The sequence below is a fragment of the Cynocephalus volans genome, chromosome 3 (genome assembly GCF_027409185.1).
Source record: "Cynocephalus volans isolate mCynVol1 chromosome 3, mCynVol1.pri, whole genome shotgun sequence".
NCBI classification, from domain to species: Eukaryota; Metazoa; Chordata; class Mammalia; order Dermoptera; family Cynocephalidae; genus Cynocephalus; species Cynocephalus volans.
The window spans coordinates 13225527-13244321 of NC_084462.1; the positions used below are offsets into that span (position 1 = coordinate 13225527).

An 18795-nucleotide genomic window follows, 5' to 3' on the forward strand; every position below is an offset into this window, starting at 1 on the left:
AACTTATATTCCTTCTCCCCAGTTTCTGGTAACCTCTAATCTACTCTGTCTCTCTCTCTCTCTTTTTTTTTTTGTATTGTTTATTTATTTTTTTCTTAACTGACTTATGATAATTGTATATATTTATGAAGTACAATATGACATTTGGGTACACTTATACAGTGGGCGGTGATCATATTAGGGTAATCACATTTGTCACCTTTGTTGGAAACATTCAAAATTCTCTCACCTAGCTACTTTAAGTTATATAGTAATTTGCCGTTGACGGTAATCTCCTGACAGTGCTATAGAACACTGGACCTTATTCTTCCTTTCTCACTACATGTTGTATATATTGTCCCCCCTCTCCCTACAGCCCTTTCTCCTTCCTCTTACCAATCTCTAGTAACCATTATTTTACTCTCTACTTCTGAGATCAACTTTTTTAGCTTCCACATGTGAGTGAGAATATGAGGTATTTCTCTTTCTGTGTCTGGCTTATTTCACTTAACTTTCTCCAAGTTTATCCATGTTGCTGCAAATGGCGGAATTTCATTATTTTTTAATGACCGAGTAGTATTCCATTGTGTATATATACCACATTTTCTCTACCCAACCACCCATTGATGGACATAGAGTTTGTTTCTATAGCTTGGCTATTGTGAATTGAGCCACGATAAACATAGGAGTGTAGGTTTCCTTATGGCGTTGTTGATTTCCTTTCCTTTGGATGTATACCCAGTAGTGGGATTGCTGGATCGTGTGGTAGTTCTCTTTGTAACTCCCACACTGTTTTCAAAAATGATTGTACTAATTTACATTTCCACCAACAATGTATAAGAGTTCCCCTTTCTCTGCTTCCTTGCCAACATTGGTTATTTTCTTTTCGATAATAGCTGTTCTAACTAGGATAGGATGGTATTTAATTGTGGTTTTGATTTTCATGTCTCTGATGATTTAGTGTATTGAACATTTTTTATATGCCTGTTGGCCATTTGTATGTATTCTTTTCAGAAGTGTCTATTCACCTTATTTGTTCATTTTTAAATTGGGTTATTATATTTTTTACTTTTTATTTGTTTATTGTTGAGTTGAGTTCCTTTTATATTCTGAATATTAATCCCTTGTCAGATGAATAGTTTGTAAATATTTTCTCCCATTCTGCAGGTTGTCTCTTTTTTCTGTCGAGTGTTTCCTTTGCTATGCAGAAGCTATTTAGTTTGATTTTATCACTTTTGTCTATCTTTGCTTTTGTTGCCTGTGATTTTGAGGTCTTATTCATAAAATCTTTGCCCAGTCCTGCTTTTTTTTTCTTTTTGGCAGCTGGCCAGTACATTCCCCTGTGTTTTCTTTTAGTAGTTTTATAGTTTCAGGTCTTACATTTAAGTCTTAAGCCATTTTTGAGTTGATTTTAGTATATGGTGAGACATAGGGATCTGGTTTTATTCTTCTGTTTATGGATGTCCAGTTTTCCCAGCACCATTTGTTGAAGAGACTGTCTTTTCTATAATGTATGTTCTTGGCTCTTTTGTTGAAAATAAGTTGGCTGTGAGTATGTAGATTTCTTTCTGAATTCCCTTTTCTGTTCTATTGGTCTATATGTCTATTTTTTGTGCCAGTACCATGCTGTTTTGATTACTATAGTTCTGTAGTATATTTTGAAGTCAGGGAGTCTTTTTGCTCAGGATTACTTTGGCTATTTGGGGTCTTTTGCTGTTCCATATGAATTTTAGGATTTTTTTTTTCTATTTCTGTGAAGAATGTCATTGGCATTTTGATGGGAATTGCACTGAATCTGTAGATCACTTTGGGTAGTATGGACATTCTCACAATGTTAATTCTTCCATTCCAAGAAAATGGAATGTCTTTCCACCTTTTTGTACCCTCTTTAATTTTTTCCCTTCTTTTCCTCTTCCTTCAAGACTGTTATTCTGCATGGTTCTCAGAAATAAAATCTGATCCTATTTGGGACACAAAACCCTCAAGTTGGCCAGAAACACATTCCTGCTTTGTGCTAAGCTTTCTTCTCTTGCTTCCTAGACCTCAATTCCTTCATCTTATCTGTCATTTTTATCTGGTATTTTTCACGTATTATAAATATGCCTTCCCTTAGTTGTTCTTGCCTTATCTATCACTAGATAAATTAATTACTCACTAATAATAGCTGTCAGCTTTCAATAATGTTAACATTTTGCAAATTTTTTTTTCAGACATAATCTCAATTCCCTATATAGATAGGGTCACTACAGTTACAGGTGAAATGATAATCACTTCCCAGCAAGTAGCTGACCTCATGGTGGCCTAAACATTTACCTCATAGATAAGATGCCCCCTTTCTATGTGTATTTTGTGACCATGACAGCCACAGTCTCTTTAGGAAATGTAATTTGGCAAATGAACCTTCTTTTTAGACAAAACACAGGTTTTAAGGTAAATAGGATATTTCTTAGGAAGCCTAAACAATTTAGTGCAGAATTTTTTTTTTCTTCTCATAGGATTGCAATATGAACCCTGATATAGGTAGGAGTCATATTTTCTGAGGGTTCCTGAAAAGTGCAGTCCTTCCTGTCCAAGAAATACCTGACATTTAACTTCTGTCTTCTCTGCTATAGCCCTATATGAAGTCTTCTTCTTGAGTAAATACACTAAACTCAAAATCTTTACCCTCCTGCTTGTAAAATGTGTAAAAACATGCTCAGCTCTTAACTGAGTGTACACGTGTGTGTGTGTGTGTGTGTGTGTGTGTGTGTGTGTTGTTTGATTGTTTTACCTTAGGAACTGTGTTGTACTGTGGGTATCTGTACAAAAAGGTCAGTGACCTCTACAAAAAGGTCAGTGAGACTGAAAACCTTCATTTTCTTTCTCTTTTGTTTGTTGATACAGGGTTCCCTATTGTGTCAGTAAAATTATGTCTATAGTAAATATCTGCAGCCAATGCAAAAACTTCATCTAGCATTTAGAGAAATAGAAGTCCTGTTAAATAAAAAGTTTTGAAAGTGCTGCAAGAATGAAAGAGCAGTAAAAAAGCCGGTATTGTGGATGCGTGAAGGTCTAAATGTGACCCTGACACATAAGCAGACTTAGAAGTGCTTTGATAGACCCTGAACTTCAGCCCCTTCTCTGGATCCATTGTGATTTCTAAAGCTATCACCCCATTCAGGCTTTGGTCGGTGATAACTCAGTTCTAACTGCTTTCTTGCTAGAAGAGTTATGAGGTGGGGAATTTCCTGTTACTGTCCCTAAAAGTCAGATGTACCTAACTTGGTACCTCATTGTGCCTTTCCAGTAACCACACTGACCAAATAAATGAGATGGGACTTTGTTTGTACATGAATGACTATAGTTCTTAAAGGGTATGCTGATCCAGGATTCATAACAATTCCTAGAACTTTTGTGGATTCAATCTATCTTTTTAATTTTTAAATGTTTTGATTCTTGCATCTTATATAAATTTATACTCTCATTTGGTTAAATTGGTTTCTGGCTTTTTTTTTTCATTGCTATCAAGCATTTGCAATAACACTTGTTGTAAGAAATATAACCAATTCCAAATGGGTTATTTATGTGCTCAATGAATAAATATGACACCTCAGATTCCCTGTTCATGTGTACTCTTCTGACTACTCTAAACATCCTCTTTAACTCTGCCTCCAAGCTGGCATTACTCAATGTATTCATAAATGAAAAGTAATTACATTTTGGGGACAATAACTCTAGAGTGACCAAGGTTCCAGCAAAGTCACATGCTGAACTGGATTCTAGCATGTCTCAGACTTCAGCATCTTCTCAAATTTCTCTGAATTCTTAATTTTTTTCACCCTTCACTGATGTTTCCCCAGAGCTATTTCTGCCACCATCTTTAAATAACTACATGAACATTATTAATGACTGTTATTTTGATTTCACAACTCGTTTTCTCAGATAGTGAATTCTTCATGCAGAATTGTCTCTTCAATAGTAGGAGAAATGATCATTATTTCCCAGCAAGGCGATGAGATCATGGAGTTTGGATGCCTCCCTTATCTTGGGGTCCAGACGTCCCCTTAATCTTGGGGCTCAGATGCACCTATGCATATGTGCTCCAACTGTGAACACTGCAGTCACTGTCCCATACCAACCCAGCATTTGTTAAGTTGCTATTTGAGATAGCTGTCAGATCCCTGAAAGGAATCAAATATATCTTAGGATATCAAGAAATATTATACAGAAAAAACAGTTCTTCTCACTGGTTAGGACACAATCACTGAATATACAGGCAGAAGAGACGTTCTGTGGGAACTAGAGGCAGAGCTCCAGTCTTCTTCCCCACTTGCTACAGGGCAGCCCAACATCCCTCTTCAATCTTCCTGTCATGGACCTATCTAGAGTCTTTCTCTTGTTCCTGATGGAACACGCTGAAACTCACAAAACTGACTTTACCGCTTCAGGCAATTATTGTTACCTGCTACTAACCGCTTATATTACGTGCAGAATAATAAGATGATGTTTATTAGTTTCCAGCTAAGAATGACATATTTTATATCTCAGTGACTTTAAGGAATGATATGTCCCTTTGAATCTGTAGCCTTTGGAAGCAGCTCAAATAATGTTTTTGGTCTCTGGGAACAATGTTGTGCTCCTTGGAGACTAAAATAATGTTTCTATAATAAATCTGAGCGCAGCCGCTTTAAGAAGTAGCGAAGCCCTTCCCCCAGCTTTATAAGTTGGACACACCACTTTTCGCGCCCCTCTCAGTGCCTCTGGACCCCTGTTCTGAAAGGTTTGGTGGGAAACGCCCTTTGTTGAGGCCTATAAAACTCTGGAAACTACATTACCCAGAGGAGTCTGCGTCGAGAGGCAGCAGTGTGGAGCCAATGAAGGCTAAGAATAAGGGCATTTCATGCGTGCGCATGGCGTCAGGGCGGGACTTCCGGCGTCCAGCTTGTGGCGGTCGTTTTGGCCGCTCCTGGGTCTGTTAACGGTTCTGGAATGCTGAGTGTGGACGGGGGTGACGGGACCGAGGTGTCGTGAGAGGGGTCGTCGTCCCTGCTTCACAGAGGCTGTTCTCAGGCTCAGCGACACCGCCAGGGGTGACCCGCACCAGGGCCGGGAAAAGGGACCGCCGTGCCCGGGTCCCACACCTGTCGCCCACCGCTCCCAGCCCCGTTCCGCCCGGAGTCCCATGGCGGCGGCCGCGCTGAGGGACCCGGCTCAGGTAAATGCTGCGTCCTCCGGGCCTCACCCGCCCTTATGCCACCCAAATCCTAAACTCCAGTGAGGGGCGCCTGCTCTGCCCACACAGCCCAGGCCCCTGTGGCCAGGAGTTAGGCGTTCGTGGGTGGGGGTCCCTGTTTCTGACATCCAGTGTGATGGGGTGTGGGAGAGTGTGACTGGCAGAGGGACTGGCACGTGCAAAGGCTTGGAGGTGCGACTGAACCGGGACGATTAGAGAAACCTGGTCCATCTTGTGTCCACCGGGAACAGAGTGTGTGAGGCGGAGTCATGCCTGGACTGGCAGGCGTGACTTCATCCTGAGGGCCGTGGAAGCCATGGAGGGTTGTGAACAGAAGAGGGACACGGTCTGAGTGAGGGTTTTAAAAGTTTTCCAGAGCTGTTCAGAGGGAGGACAGATTGGAATGGGTGATGAGGACAGTGATGCACAGGGAGGTTGAGTCCTTGCCCAAAGCCCAGAGCTGGGAAGGAAGAGGCAGCATTGAGGAATGAATCACGGTTTAGTTATTCAGTCCAAGGTTACCTTCCCTCCAGGGCTGGGCAGAGGTACAGAAGAGGTTTGAGCTTATTGAAACCCACTGTGATCCCCAGCTTCTATGGCATGCTTCTGCCCACAGGTCCCCATTGCTGAAGAAACACTTGTGGAACATACACAGGAAAGTGCAGTGTGTTTCAGGCCTTTACTGGTTCTGACCCCACTCATGATCTCTGGGATTGTGGTGGTCTGGAATTCTTTGCCACCATTCTTCCAGCCCTTGGGTTTGGGAACCTGGAAGAAATCCCAAGCCCAAGTCCAGGGAGGAATCCCCTAGACTCATCCTGAATCCAGGCTGAGGGTTGTATGGAGGGTTCCCTTTTCTGGCCACCAGTAGAAAGATTATGAAAAGTTATCCCAGGAACAGGTACCAGCATGTGTAAATGCATGGGGTTGTGGTTGAGCTGGGAGCAGGGTACAGCAGGTCTCTATTCTTTCTATTAGGAACAAAGAGTTGGGGGGAGGGGAGGGAGGTGGAGACCTTCATCCTGGAATGTGGCTGCCTGAGAAGTTGGACATATTTTGTGGAGTAGTGGGAGGTTTGGATCAGAGGAGGCAGGTAATCTTACTCAGGTCTAAATAGCCTCCACCTGGCTGCAGAGTAAAGAACAGACTTTGAGGGTGAAGGAGGAGGAAGGCTGACCAGGGAGGAAGCTATTGCAATAGTCTAGGTGAGCACTGATGGTGCGAATCAGTGTGGTGGCTGCCTAGGTGGGAGAAGTGGTTAGGGTACAGATCCAGGTTTTAGGAAAGGTTGCCCAGGTTTTCTGATTTTGAAGGAAAGAGAAAGGTAGGAGTTAGGAAGGATGCTAAAGTTTTAGTCCTAGTAGCTTGAGGGATGGAAGCTACATCAACTGAGACAGGATAGTCAGTGGTAGAAGTGATTTTCATTGGAAATATTAGGAGTTTTGTTTTCGGTTGTGTTAATAGTCCGAGATATTTCAGAGAAAAATGAGTAGTGGCATCAAGTGGGCAGCTGGACACAGAGGTATGGAAATCCGGGGAAAGGTTCAGGATGGAGACATTCAAAAGTGGTGGCTAGTGTGTGGACCAGAATGGAGCTGTGGATCACATTTAAGAGAATTGAGGTCAAGGTGGTAGTACTCTTGGCAGGCCATAAAGAAAAGGATGAGATCCAAGGTCTCTTGCTTGTGTACCTGGTGGGGGCAGGTTTCATCTGTCCCACAAACAAATGTGGGAGAAAAGTAGTCATAAAGGGACTGTTTGTGGGGAGGGTGGAAGAGTAGAGGTGAGACAGATGCAAAGGCAGAGAAGTAATTGAGACAAGGTGACACTGAGGCCAGGGCTTCTGCTTAGTCACTGTTCCACAGATTTACTAGAATATTTTGGTGAGCTTTGGTGGGGTCTGAGATGTTTCACTGTTGCCAGTGGGTAAAGTTAGAGATAAATGTGGTCATCTGCAAGTCACTATTCTAGGCATAGGGGCTAAAGGGGCTGGGCTTTAAATGAGGATATTGTGGGAGAGGAAGGATGTGGCTGCTGAGGGGACAGCAGGTGCAGCACAGAAGGGGAAGAGTGCCATGGGTATCTGCAATTCACATGTGGTTCTGGGTGGCTAATGTTGAAGCAAGGATCAGAGACACACAGGAAGGCCTTCAAAGCAGCATTTGAGGTTGACCCTGGTGTTGTGATCCATTGCAGGTCTTGGATAGTACAGGATCTTCTTTGGAAGAAATCTCAAGGGAAATTGCCTGGCAGGAAGGAGTGGGGTCCCGTAATGTAGTTCCTGAGCTTAGATGGCATCTATCTGCGCACTTGCCTATGGTTGCTGAGGGCTGGGCACAGTGATTAATGGAACCGATAGAGAGCAGCACCAGTTGCATTAGGGTCTGGTATCTCCTCTGAGATTAGGAGGTTGGGAAGAGTCTGGTCATGGTGTAGATGTGTGGGGAGATGGCTTGTGGGTCCTTGGGAGAGAGACTGTGGTTTTATCTGTCCACATCATGACAGGGCAATGTAACCTTTGAGGACGTGGCCGTGTACTTCTCCTGGGAGGAAGGGGGGCTCCTTGATGAGGCTTAGAGACATCTGTACCACAGTGTGATGCTGGAGAACTTTGCTCTTATATCCTCACTGGGTAAGGCCCTTACATCTACCCCAGTGCCCTGGGCTAGACTTTGCCTATCTGCTCTTCCCCAGGGTTTGCTCTGTCCTCCCACCTGGGCTGTGGGCACTGTTTTCTTCCTCACTTCCCTGGGTAGGTGCTGTTGTTGTTAGGGCTGGGTTGTTTGTATTGTTCTCTTCTCTTCCTTGTGGCCTCAATACCTGTTGCCCCAAAGCCTCGTGGGGAAGGACTCAAAGTCAGTACTCTTCCAAGGAGACTAATGAATCCCACCTTGCTTGCCCTCTTCCTGGAGGGGGTACTGTGCCCAGATTCATGGCATCTCTGTATCCTAGGTTTTGGTCCCTTATTCTAGCTGATAGTTCTTCATGCCTACCTGTGCTAGAATTGTAGTCACTAACATGGGTACTACTTGTTGGCAACAAGAACTGTTTTTGTGAGACCCTCATTCGAGGTTCTTTTTGTAACGTTTAGTTTTCTGTGGTCTGTCATGTAATAAGTTGCTCTGGGCGAGTGCTGGCCACTTACCTGTCCTTTCTTTCCCTTAAGATTTGCACTATCTAAGACCCATGTAACTGCTCAGCTGGGGATGGGGGAGTTTTTTGTGTATCACAGGATGGACATGACTCCAGCCATGGCAGGATGGGCTCAGAGAGGGCCTGGCCCTGCTGAACACAGATGGGGGAGGGCATGACATTAGGGCTGTGTTCACATTATACCAGAAACCTGTTCAAACCAATGAGTTGATGCCACTGCCATTGGCCACACCTCATTTCTTCCTTTTCTTCCTCATTCTTGATACTTGGCCAGCTTGTCATTTTTACTCTGAATTCTGGCCCCTGGCTTTCCTGCCAACTTTCTGCCTCCACCTGCCACCCATTCCTTTTCACTGCCACCTCTGCAGTGTTCTCCAACATTGGCCCACACATAATGTGTTGAATGGTGCACACATATCCTTAGATAGTCCTTGAACCCCAGCTATTCATTTACAATTGGGTTTTTCTGTTGCTGAGCAAACTTTTTCACAGTGTTCACATGTCATCAATAACTAAGGCCTTGCTGAAGGTCATTCACAGAGGAGCAAGTTGGAAATCCTGTCTGCCTCTCCTCAACATGCTGCACCCCATTTTTATCTCCTTCATCTTGTGAAGCCTCCTGATTTCCATGACCTGTAGAGCCCCACGACTGCAAAGCAACCCCTTCCTTAGCCTGAGTCCAACTTCATCCTGAAAACAGTATGCTCATTTTTTGTTGTGTCAGACATATATTTGTGATAAGGCCACCTATTACCCCCAAAGACAACATGTACTTCTCCAGCATTTCTCTGCTTTCAGGTTGTTGGTGTGGTGTGCATAATGAGGCACCTTGTGAGCAGCATGGTTCTGTGGAAAGAATGTCACAAATCTGTACTCCAGTGCCAGATTCATCAACACAGCAAGCTCATCTCTGTGAGATGTGTGTACCTATTATGCAAGATATTTTGTACCTGGCTAAACACCAAGGAATACATAGTAGGCAGAAATTGTACATGTGTGGGACATGTGGGAAACAATTCTGTTTCAGTACAAACCTTTACCAACACCAGAAGGGGCAGAGTGGAGAGAAACTCTACAGAAATGACACAGACAGGGTGTCCTCTGTGAAGAGCTACAGAATCCATGCATCAGGGAAGCCTTTCACCTGTGGGGAGGTTGGGACCAACTTCCCAGCTCATATGGGCCTTCTTCAGTATCAGGCCACTCCCAAAGTGGTGAAGCCACAAGGCATTACTCAGCATGAAGCCTTTCACAGTGGAAAAAGTCACAAATGTGAATGCGGGAAAGCCTTCTGCCGCAAACGTACACTTATTCAGCACCAGAGTATCCACACCGGAGGACTGTATGAGTGCAGTGAATGTGGGAAAACCTTCAGCTACAAGCATACATTGGTTCAGCACAAGAAAATCCACACTGGAGAAAGACCTTTTGAGTGTAATGAATGTGGTAAGGCATTCAGGTTCAAATATAAACTTGTTCAGCACCAGCGTATTCACACTGGAGAACGGCCTTATGAATGTGCTGAATGTGAGAAAGCTTTTTGGTGCAAATCCAAACTTGTTCAGCACCAGAGAATTCACACGGGAGCAAGACCTTATGAGTGTGCTGAATGTGGGAAATTCTTTAGACAAAGCTCCAGCCTTGTTCAACACCAGAGAATTCATACTGGATCAAGGCCTTATGAATGTGGCGAATGTGGGAAATCCTTTAGCCAAAGCTCTATTCTCATTCAACATCGAAGGGTTCACACTGGAGAGAGGCCTTATGAGTGTGGGGAATGTGGGAAATCTTTTAGACAAAGTTCCAGCCTTATTCAACACCGGAGAATTCACACAGGAGTAAGGCCTTATGAGTGTAGTGAATGTGGGAAATGCTTTAGCCAAAGTTTCAGCCTTATTCTACACCAGAGAGTTCACACTGGAGAAAGGCCTTATGAATGCAGTGAATGTGGGAAATGCTTTAACCAAAACTACAGTCTTATTCAACACCATAAACTTCACTCCAGATAAAGGCCTCGTAAGTGCAGCCAATTCAGTTAACAGTATACTCTGATTCAGCACCAAAAATTTCACGGTTCAGGTAGTTTCAAAAATTCAGTTCATGTGTGAAAGCCTTTAGCTAAAGATCTAGCGCTAAAATTCAGCTCTAAAATTCCACACAAGATAATGGTGTTAGACCCGCAGGGCATGCGCTCTTTGTTCGATGTAACCGCACTAGAGAGCCTTTTTGAGCCTGAAGTTGAACTTCATACATGTGAATATTCACAGTGGGGAGATTCCCCATGAGATCCAGGTATGTGAGAAGTTTTCAGGAGCTGCATTCTGCATTTCACCCTGCCAGAATTATTTCGTTGCCAGGTTCTGTGGGAGAAGCCTTTTTACCTCTACTACCCGGCAGGTCCTACAGCATATATTGGTCAGCACAATATACTTAAAGAAGATAGATGTTTATGCCCTCTCCCATTCCCTGGAGGATATAATAGCCTGAACCCTTAGTGGTTTCCCTTTCCCTTTTTTCTGACTAGTGTAGGCCCAAAGGTGCAGCCTGGGTACTCATGGTGGCTTGTAAAGTTAAAGTTTCTTCATGACATTGTTGGTCTCACATAAAATTTTTGATGGACTTCTACCCTCAAGTCACAGACCTGGGAACTGTTCCTCACATTGTTCTGGCTTGTGCAATAATAAAAGTCTTATTATTTAAGTCACCTTTAATCTTAAAAGTTCTATTCACTGTATGTGGTGGGTTGAAATAGAATTGGGCTCCACCAGTGTGAAGGAGTGAACAGCTTTTGTGAGGGTCTTAACTTTGTGTGCCTGAGGGAACAGTATGATATCAGCGAGTACCTCTCACTATAGATTTGGCCTAATTTCATTACTGCCTATGGTATAGAAAATAATACTTGATTTTTATCTTCAGTTTCTGGCATAAAGCTTCTAAAACCTTTGGAATTTCATGAGTAATAAGAGTGTCTTGTATGCTAATGAGTTGACTTATGGTGGAGGCCCGTAAGTAGCTTTAAGATGAGTACTAGTTACCAGAAAAACCAGCCACTGGATTAGAGAGTTAGAACTTTAGACTGAACTCCTAACCTTTGGGGAGGAGAGGGTGCTAGAGTTTGATTTCAGTTGCCCATGACCAATAAGTTAGTCAACCATGCTTATGCAATGAAACCTGGGTTAAAAGCCCCTAAACAACAGGGTTCTGGTAGCTTCTGGGTTAGTGAATTTGTACACATGCTGGGTTGGGGTGCACCCCTACTCCATGGGGAAAAAGGCTGCTGAGCTTGGGGCTCTTCTTGACCTTACCCTATGTACCTCTTTATCTGGTTGTTCATTTGTATCCTCTTATTAAAAACTAGTAGTGAGTGTAGCACTTTCCTGAGTTCTGTGAGTTGTTCTAGCAAATTACCAAACCTAAGGGTGTGGGTAGGCAGTCATGGGAGCAATTTGTGGGTCTTCCTGACAAAAGTGTGGGTAGCCTGGGGACCCCATTTGTGGCTGGCATCTGAAGTGGGGCAGTCTTGTGGGACTGAGTCCTTAACCTGTGAGTACAGTGCTAGTTAGTTAGTGTCAGAATTGAATTGAACTTGTAGGACACAGTTTGTAACAGAGAAATGGCGTAGGGATGATGTCTGATGTCAGAAAATAGGATTTTCTAGAAGGGCCCTGACTCATAGAAACATAGTTTTAGAAGAGAAAGGATGAAAGAATGAGAGATGAAGAACATTTCACTCCTGGATGGCCCTCTAATCATTTGTGGTACAAAACTGTAGCTTTGCTGCAATCAGTTACTAAAGGAAAATGTTACCAGTGGAACTCAGAAATGGCTTAGATTCAAATATCAAAGAGTTGGCTCATTGGATATGTAAGAAAGTTCAAAATAAGAAACATCCTAAATATATAATCTGTTTGTATTTATCTGTTTTGCGTTAAAATCTAAATCTAGAGTACCCGAGACTGGGTAATTTATATAGAACAGAGGTTTATTTGGCTCACAATTCTGGGACAGCTGCATCTGGCATGGACCTCAGGCTGCTTCTACTCATGGTGGAAAGTAGCAGGCAGCTGGTGGGTACAGCAGATCACATGGCAAGAGGAAGCAAGAGAGAGAGAGAGGGGAAGTGCCAAGGTCTTTTAAACAACCAGGTCTCGCAGGAACCCCCACCCCCCAGCGAGAGCGTTAATCCATTCATGAGGGATCTGCCCCCATGACTCAAACAGCTTTCAACACTGCCACATTGGGGATCAGATTTTCACATGAGTTCTGGGAGGACAATACATCCAACTCCATCACTCTTGGTTGTTGCTATCCGTAATAGCTAAAATGAAAGTAAAGAGTGACCAGTGAGACCTTGATGCTTGACCAAGCTCAGGTTTTTGTTTGTCTGAGCTTTAGCCATTAGAATCAAATCCACATGCAAAGGGGAAAAATTATACTGGGACAACAAAGAACACCTCTAAGACCTCTCTAGTCAACAGAGGTAGTCCATGTGAAGGGAGGGAAAAACCAAGAAACTATTGAAACCAGGGGTATAGACTGAAGGGGTTGTCTCATTTTGTGGATCAGCATTATCAGTTTGCAGAACCTTTGCTAAAATGAATTGTGAGAGTGACTAAATTAGGAGTGGTATCTTTGGTTTTAAATACTGCAGAGTGGAAGAGCATGTTTGGGTTGATACAGGATCCATATCTAACTACTGAAAAATCACAGGGAGATTCGAATCACAGTGCAGATGGCTATACATGATCCACACACACAGTAGGTTATTCTTGAAGGAACAGCCTCCTGATGGACTGGATAAAAGCCCCTGTCAAGTGTGTTTACTCTGAGAAGGAGGACTGTCTGACTCTTATGAATGCCAAGTCGAATACCCCAGGTGAAATAGCTAATATGCTTTGTATGTAAGTATTGGGAAAAACAACACAAACTGCCAAATTGTTTTTCTTGCACCATTACTCAGCAACAGTCATTGACCAGGTGTGTGGGGATCCCACCAGAAAGCACGCAAGCAATTGTCTAGTGTACACCAGCTGGGTGCTCTCCACTTCAATTTGGACACTTTCTACCTGGAGATAGAATCAGATCCCACACGTTGAAGGCTCAGTCTTCAAGACTGCTCCCCAATTCAGATGGCAGTCGTAAGCCCAGGCCTCTGGACCTTCTCATCAATCAGCTATAAACCATGGTTCCCACAACCCCCTCTTTGGGTTCAATTAGTTTGCTAGAGTGGCTCACAGAACTCAGGGAAACAGTTAAGTTTACCTGTTTATTACAAAGGATGTTTTAAAGGATACAAAGCAGCAGCCAGGTGAAGAGATTCATAGGACAAGGTCTAAAAGTTTTCCAGGGGCAGGAGCTTTTGTTTCCACAGAGTTGGGGTGTGCAGCCCTCGCAGCATGCAGCTGAGTTCAGCTGTCCAGAAGCTCTTAAGAACTCTCTCCTCTTGGGTCTTTTATGGAGACTTCATTGCACTGACATGCTTACAGCATGGACAACCATGCAGAAATGTGATTGGACAAAGGGGGTATGATCTAACACTAACAGACTAGGTGAGAAACTCAGCAAGGCTTGTTTGTTCAGATTCTTCTTGGCTTATGTGCAACGTTCCTTCCTCCAAAGCATGGGGCAGAATCTGGAATGGAGGTCTTAATGACCTACAATCAGGTAAGGTAAGTCAGAATTTCTTTATGGCTAGCTCTGAGACAGACTAGAGCTTTATGGCTGGCTTGGAGGACCTGCCTTGGGGAAGAGGGATTCTAGTTTCTATGGCTTGCCTCAGGGAGAAAAAGGAATAGGTGAAAGGAGGGCAGGAGAAAGTCAGAAAGACTGTTTTCTGAGGCCCGCTTCTGAGGCTTAAAGTACCCCAACATTATTAAAAAAAATTTAAGGAAGTTACAAGCCAGGAGCCATGGACAAAAACATATATATCTTATAATAATATTCTTAAGTTTTAAATAGGTGGTCATAAAAGGACTTCCTATTGAAATGACATTTTGCTAGTGACTTGAATGGGATGTATACTTCATGTGGCTATCAGAAGGAAAGGGGTTTAGGCAAAGAGATCTGAAAAGTCCTGTGGAGATGGTTTAGGGAACAGCAAGAATATATCATATATATTAAGCCATGTGGAACCGTCTTTATGATGACCAAGATATTCACCTGCTTAATGAGCTCATTACTCTTATGGTAAGTACTATGATTAAAGGGGCTCTTTTTGTATGGATGCCCCAGATAGCCTTGCTGCTACAAAATTGAGCCTGAGAAGTCTTATTGGATTTGTTGTTTCAGTTTACCTGTATTGGTTCCTACAGATACCAAGAACATCAAAGTAATTTAAAATAATGGAGAGAGACAGGGAAGAGTCAAGGGATATGTCTCAGCAGGGTGGAAGTCTTTAGATGGTTATTGGGAAATGGGACGAATATAGTGGGCATGGATGGGGTTGAAACAAAGGTGGTGTTGATAATAGCACTGTTGAAGGTTGGATGGACCCACGTGAGCTCTGTGCTAGCTCCAGGTAGTGTCAGAATTGAATTGTAGTATACCCAGTTAGTGTTGGAGAATCAGAGAATTGGTATAATAGCATGTGGTGTCAAAAAAGGGCACACACTGCACAAGGCCTTGTAAGAAAAACTGATGGGATTTGTGGTCCTAATTTGTGGCCTTGATACCAGAATTTTTTGTAGTCTCAAAAGTCCCTGAGGAGGGTGTAGTTGTTCTGACAACCTACAGTGCTGGGAGAAGCATGAATTGGTTTCCTTGTTTCTAGGGAATGTTACTCAGTGCCCAGCATTTTAAAGAAAAGGTATTTCCCAAGTCCTGCAACAGAGCCAGGTGTCCTGATGTCAGAATTCATTTGGCTACCTGTAAGACTACAGGAGCCAGAAGGAACCCTAATTGGTACAGATTAACAGGATTAATAGGGTGTGGAGAAGACAGCAGCAAACTTCCGAGAATATTTCTCTTCTAAAAGTGCATCCACAAATGTTTCAGTGAATATGGCTGTGCAGAATGAGCATGTACAGAAATTCTTAGGATTTTTATACTTGTGTATTTTCTGTAGCTGAGGTCATTGTCAGAGTTAATAACTTAAAAGTTTTGTGGGTTCTTGTAGCCTCTCTGTGCTGATCACCTCAAGGCCATTGCTGCATCATGAAGAAAATGATGGTAGCAGCCCTGCAGTTGAAGAGTGGCTTTTGTGACCCAGCCACTGTTCCTGTTGACCCGGAAATGATCTTCATTCATCACCAGTATTTTCTGCTACTAATATGAGGCTGCTTTTCCCAAGCATGAAGACAAAAACAATGTAGTAATATAGGGTTGCCAAATTTTCTGGTTTTCTGAAGAGTGGGGAAATCCAGACTTTTATTTTAAGCCATTTACATTTTTAAAAACCTTTCTAAGGTGTAAATAGCATGCAAAAATCTACATATAAAGTGTGTAATTTGATAAGTTTTGACATTTATATAAAACTATGAAAGTATTATAATCATAACGAACATATTCATAATCGCAATTACCCTGTGCCCTTTTATAATCTTTCCCTACCTTTGAAATATTAGGACCATACCTCCTTGGGAACACTACTATCTCTCCCCTTCCTGTGTCCTCACTTCCCTGTCTTCTTTTATGCAAATGATGGGTTAGTTGGATAAATTCAGTGATGACCCTCTACCTAAAGGATTTTGACTTCAAGTTATAAGGAAACTGTTTAAGAGACAGACAACCTTCATGGGATGCTGAGATTTCCCAGAGATGCTATGTGGTAACCCACTCTACCAAGCCCCAACCCTGGGAAGTTCAAGAGGACCCTGGAAAATTCTTTAGAATTCATTGCAGCCCTCAGCCTTCCCTCTACTCTTCTAGATGAACCAGACTTCCTAGACCCTAAGCTGTGTGGTCTCCATACAGGTTAAGTTTAAGGAGACCTTGCCAAAGGCAGCATCTGAGCTTTGAGCTGTGGGACGACCATCATTAAAAGTGTGCAAGGCTGGAAAGGAAACAGATTCCAGAGGGTTTAGACAGTCATTGTTTATAGACCCAGAAACTGCTTTTATCTGTTTGTTTTATGTTTTAAATTTTTCTGTACCCCTATAGAATTCATTACTGTGAATTTGATAAATGGCAATCTAACGTAAATCCCTGCTCCTCGTAATGAGAGGTAATTTCACCTAAAGGCAGATATAAACAGTCCTTTTTTTCTCACTGATTGATATCACATATATACATGGAAAAAGAGAAAGAATGAGAAAGAGTGACTATTTTATTCTGTTCCACTTACCTGTTCATAAGATAAATTCACACTGTAGACCACTTCTTAAAAGTTATTAGTGCAAACCATGTGACATGTATGGAATAGTATACATTAGACATATATAGACTTATAAATTTTTAGAAAGAGCACAGCACAACTAAGCAATAAGGTAATGAACAGCCCAATTTAAAAAAATGAACTAAAAAGCAAACCTCATTCATAAGTGGTGGGGGAGGGGAGGGAAAAAGAAAAGAAAGAATGAAAGAAGAAAGACCAGAGAGAGAGAGAGAGGAAAGAAAGACCACAAAATGTTGAACTTTTGGAAGGAGAGAACAGACTTCCAGTTACTAAAGGGGCGGGCAGGGAAAGGTGAGAGGGCTCAGGGAATAACAGGATAAAGGACACAGAGAATAATTATGATTTGTAATGCTGAACATGCTAATATTGACTTGATCATCACATACTGTACACAAATACTGATAGTCAACTCTTGACCCCATAAGTATGTATAATCAGAAGTAAATAAATTTTTTAGGGAAAAAAAAATGAGCCAAAAAGCTTCACAGACTTCTCACCAGAGAGGATGTACAGATGGCAAGTAAACATATGAAAAGATGCTACTCCACATCATATGGCAGCAGAGAAATGCAAATTGAAACAGCAGTGAGATACCACTACATACCTATTAGAGTAGCCAAAATCCAGAACACTGACAGCAACAAATGCTGATGAGGGTGTGGAGTAAGAACTCATTCATTGCTGGTGGGAACACAAAATGATACAGCCACTTTGGAAGACAGGTTGACAGTTCTTATAAAACTAAATGTACTTTTACCAAATTATCAAGCAATTGTGCTCCTTGGTATCTACCCAAATGAGTTGAAAACTTAGGTCTACACAAAAACCTGCACATGGATGTTTTTAACAGCTTTATTCATAATTGTCAGAATTCGGAAGCACCCCAAGGTGTCCTTCAGTAGGTGAGTGGATAAACTGGTACATCCAGACAATGGAATGTTATTTTGTGCTAAAAAGAAATGAGCCATCAACCTGTGAAAAGACATGGAGGAATCTTAAATGCGTATCACTGAGTGAAAGAGGCCAATCTGAAAGGCTGCATGTCCAACTATATGACATTCTGGAAAAGGCAAAACTATGGAGGAAATAAAAAGTTCAGTGGTTGCATAGTGGGTAGAGGCAAAGGAGGGATAAATAAACAGAAGACAGGATTTTTAGGGCAGTGAAACTATTCTGTATGATAGTATGATGGTTGATGTATATTATACATTTATCAAAACCCATAGAATGCACAATACTGAGTGTCTTAGTTTGTGCTGCTATGACAAAATACCACAGACTAGGTAATTTATAACCAGTATAAATTTATCACAGCTCTGGAGGCTGAGTGGTTTGTTGTCTGGTGAGAACCTGGTCTCCACTTCCAAGATGGTGCCTTGTTGCCGCATCTTCCAGAGGGGAGGAATGCTGTGTCCTCACATGGCAGAAGGGATGAAAGGGGTGAAAAAGTGGTGATGTCCCTTAGTCAAGCCCCTTCATAATGGCACCTAATCCTAGTCATAAGAGTGGAACCTTTATGACTCAACCACCTCCTAAAGGCCACACTTCTTAATACTATTGCATTGGGGATTAAGTTTCAACATGAGTTTTGGAGGGGACACCATCATTCAAACCATGGCATTAAGAGCAAACCCTAATATAAACTATGGACTTTGTGTGATAATGATGTGACAATGTAGGTTTATTAACTGTAACAAATGTACCACCTCGGTGGGGAATGTTGATAATGAGGGATGCTATGTATGTGTGGGGGCAGGAGGTATATGAAAAATCTCTGTACCTTCTGCTCAATTTTGCTGTTGAGTCTAAAACTGCTCAAAAAAAAAAAAAAGAAAATGAAGTCTTACATGTTTAAGTCCTTAATCCAGCCTGAGGTGATTTTGGTATATAGGGAGAGGTACAGGTCCAGTTTCATTCTTCTGCATATAGATGTCCAATTTTTCCGGCACCATTTATTGAAGAGGCAGTCTTTTTTCCTCAATGTATGTTGCCTTTGTCAAAGATCAGTTAAAATTACTAAAAAAGACAAAGGGGAAACATTCCAGAAAGTAGGACTGGACAAAGACTTTAGGAATAAGACCCAAAAGCACAGGCAACAAAAGAAAAAATAAGCAAACGG

General features: G+C 42.3%; 1 protein-coding gene across 1 annotated transcript in view; it reads left to right on the forward strand.

Annotated features, from left to right (window-relative positions):
- The first annotated feature begins 4868 nt into the window (after positions 1-4868).
- The window catches only part of LOC134372442 (zinc finger protein 134-like), a 50753-nt gene continuing 36826 nt past the window's right edge, over positions 4869-18795 (forward strand). The window contains 4 exon segments of the mRNA XM_063089943.1: positions 4869-4928; positions 5018-5173; positions 7697-7823; positions 9143-10216. Of these exon segments, the coding sequence (XP_062946013.1) occupies positions 4869-4928; positions 5018-5173; positions 7697-7823; positions 9143-10216 (1417 nt within the window).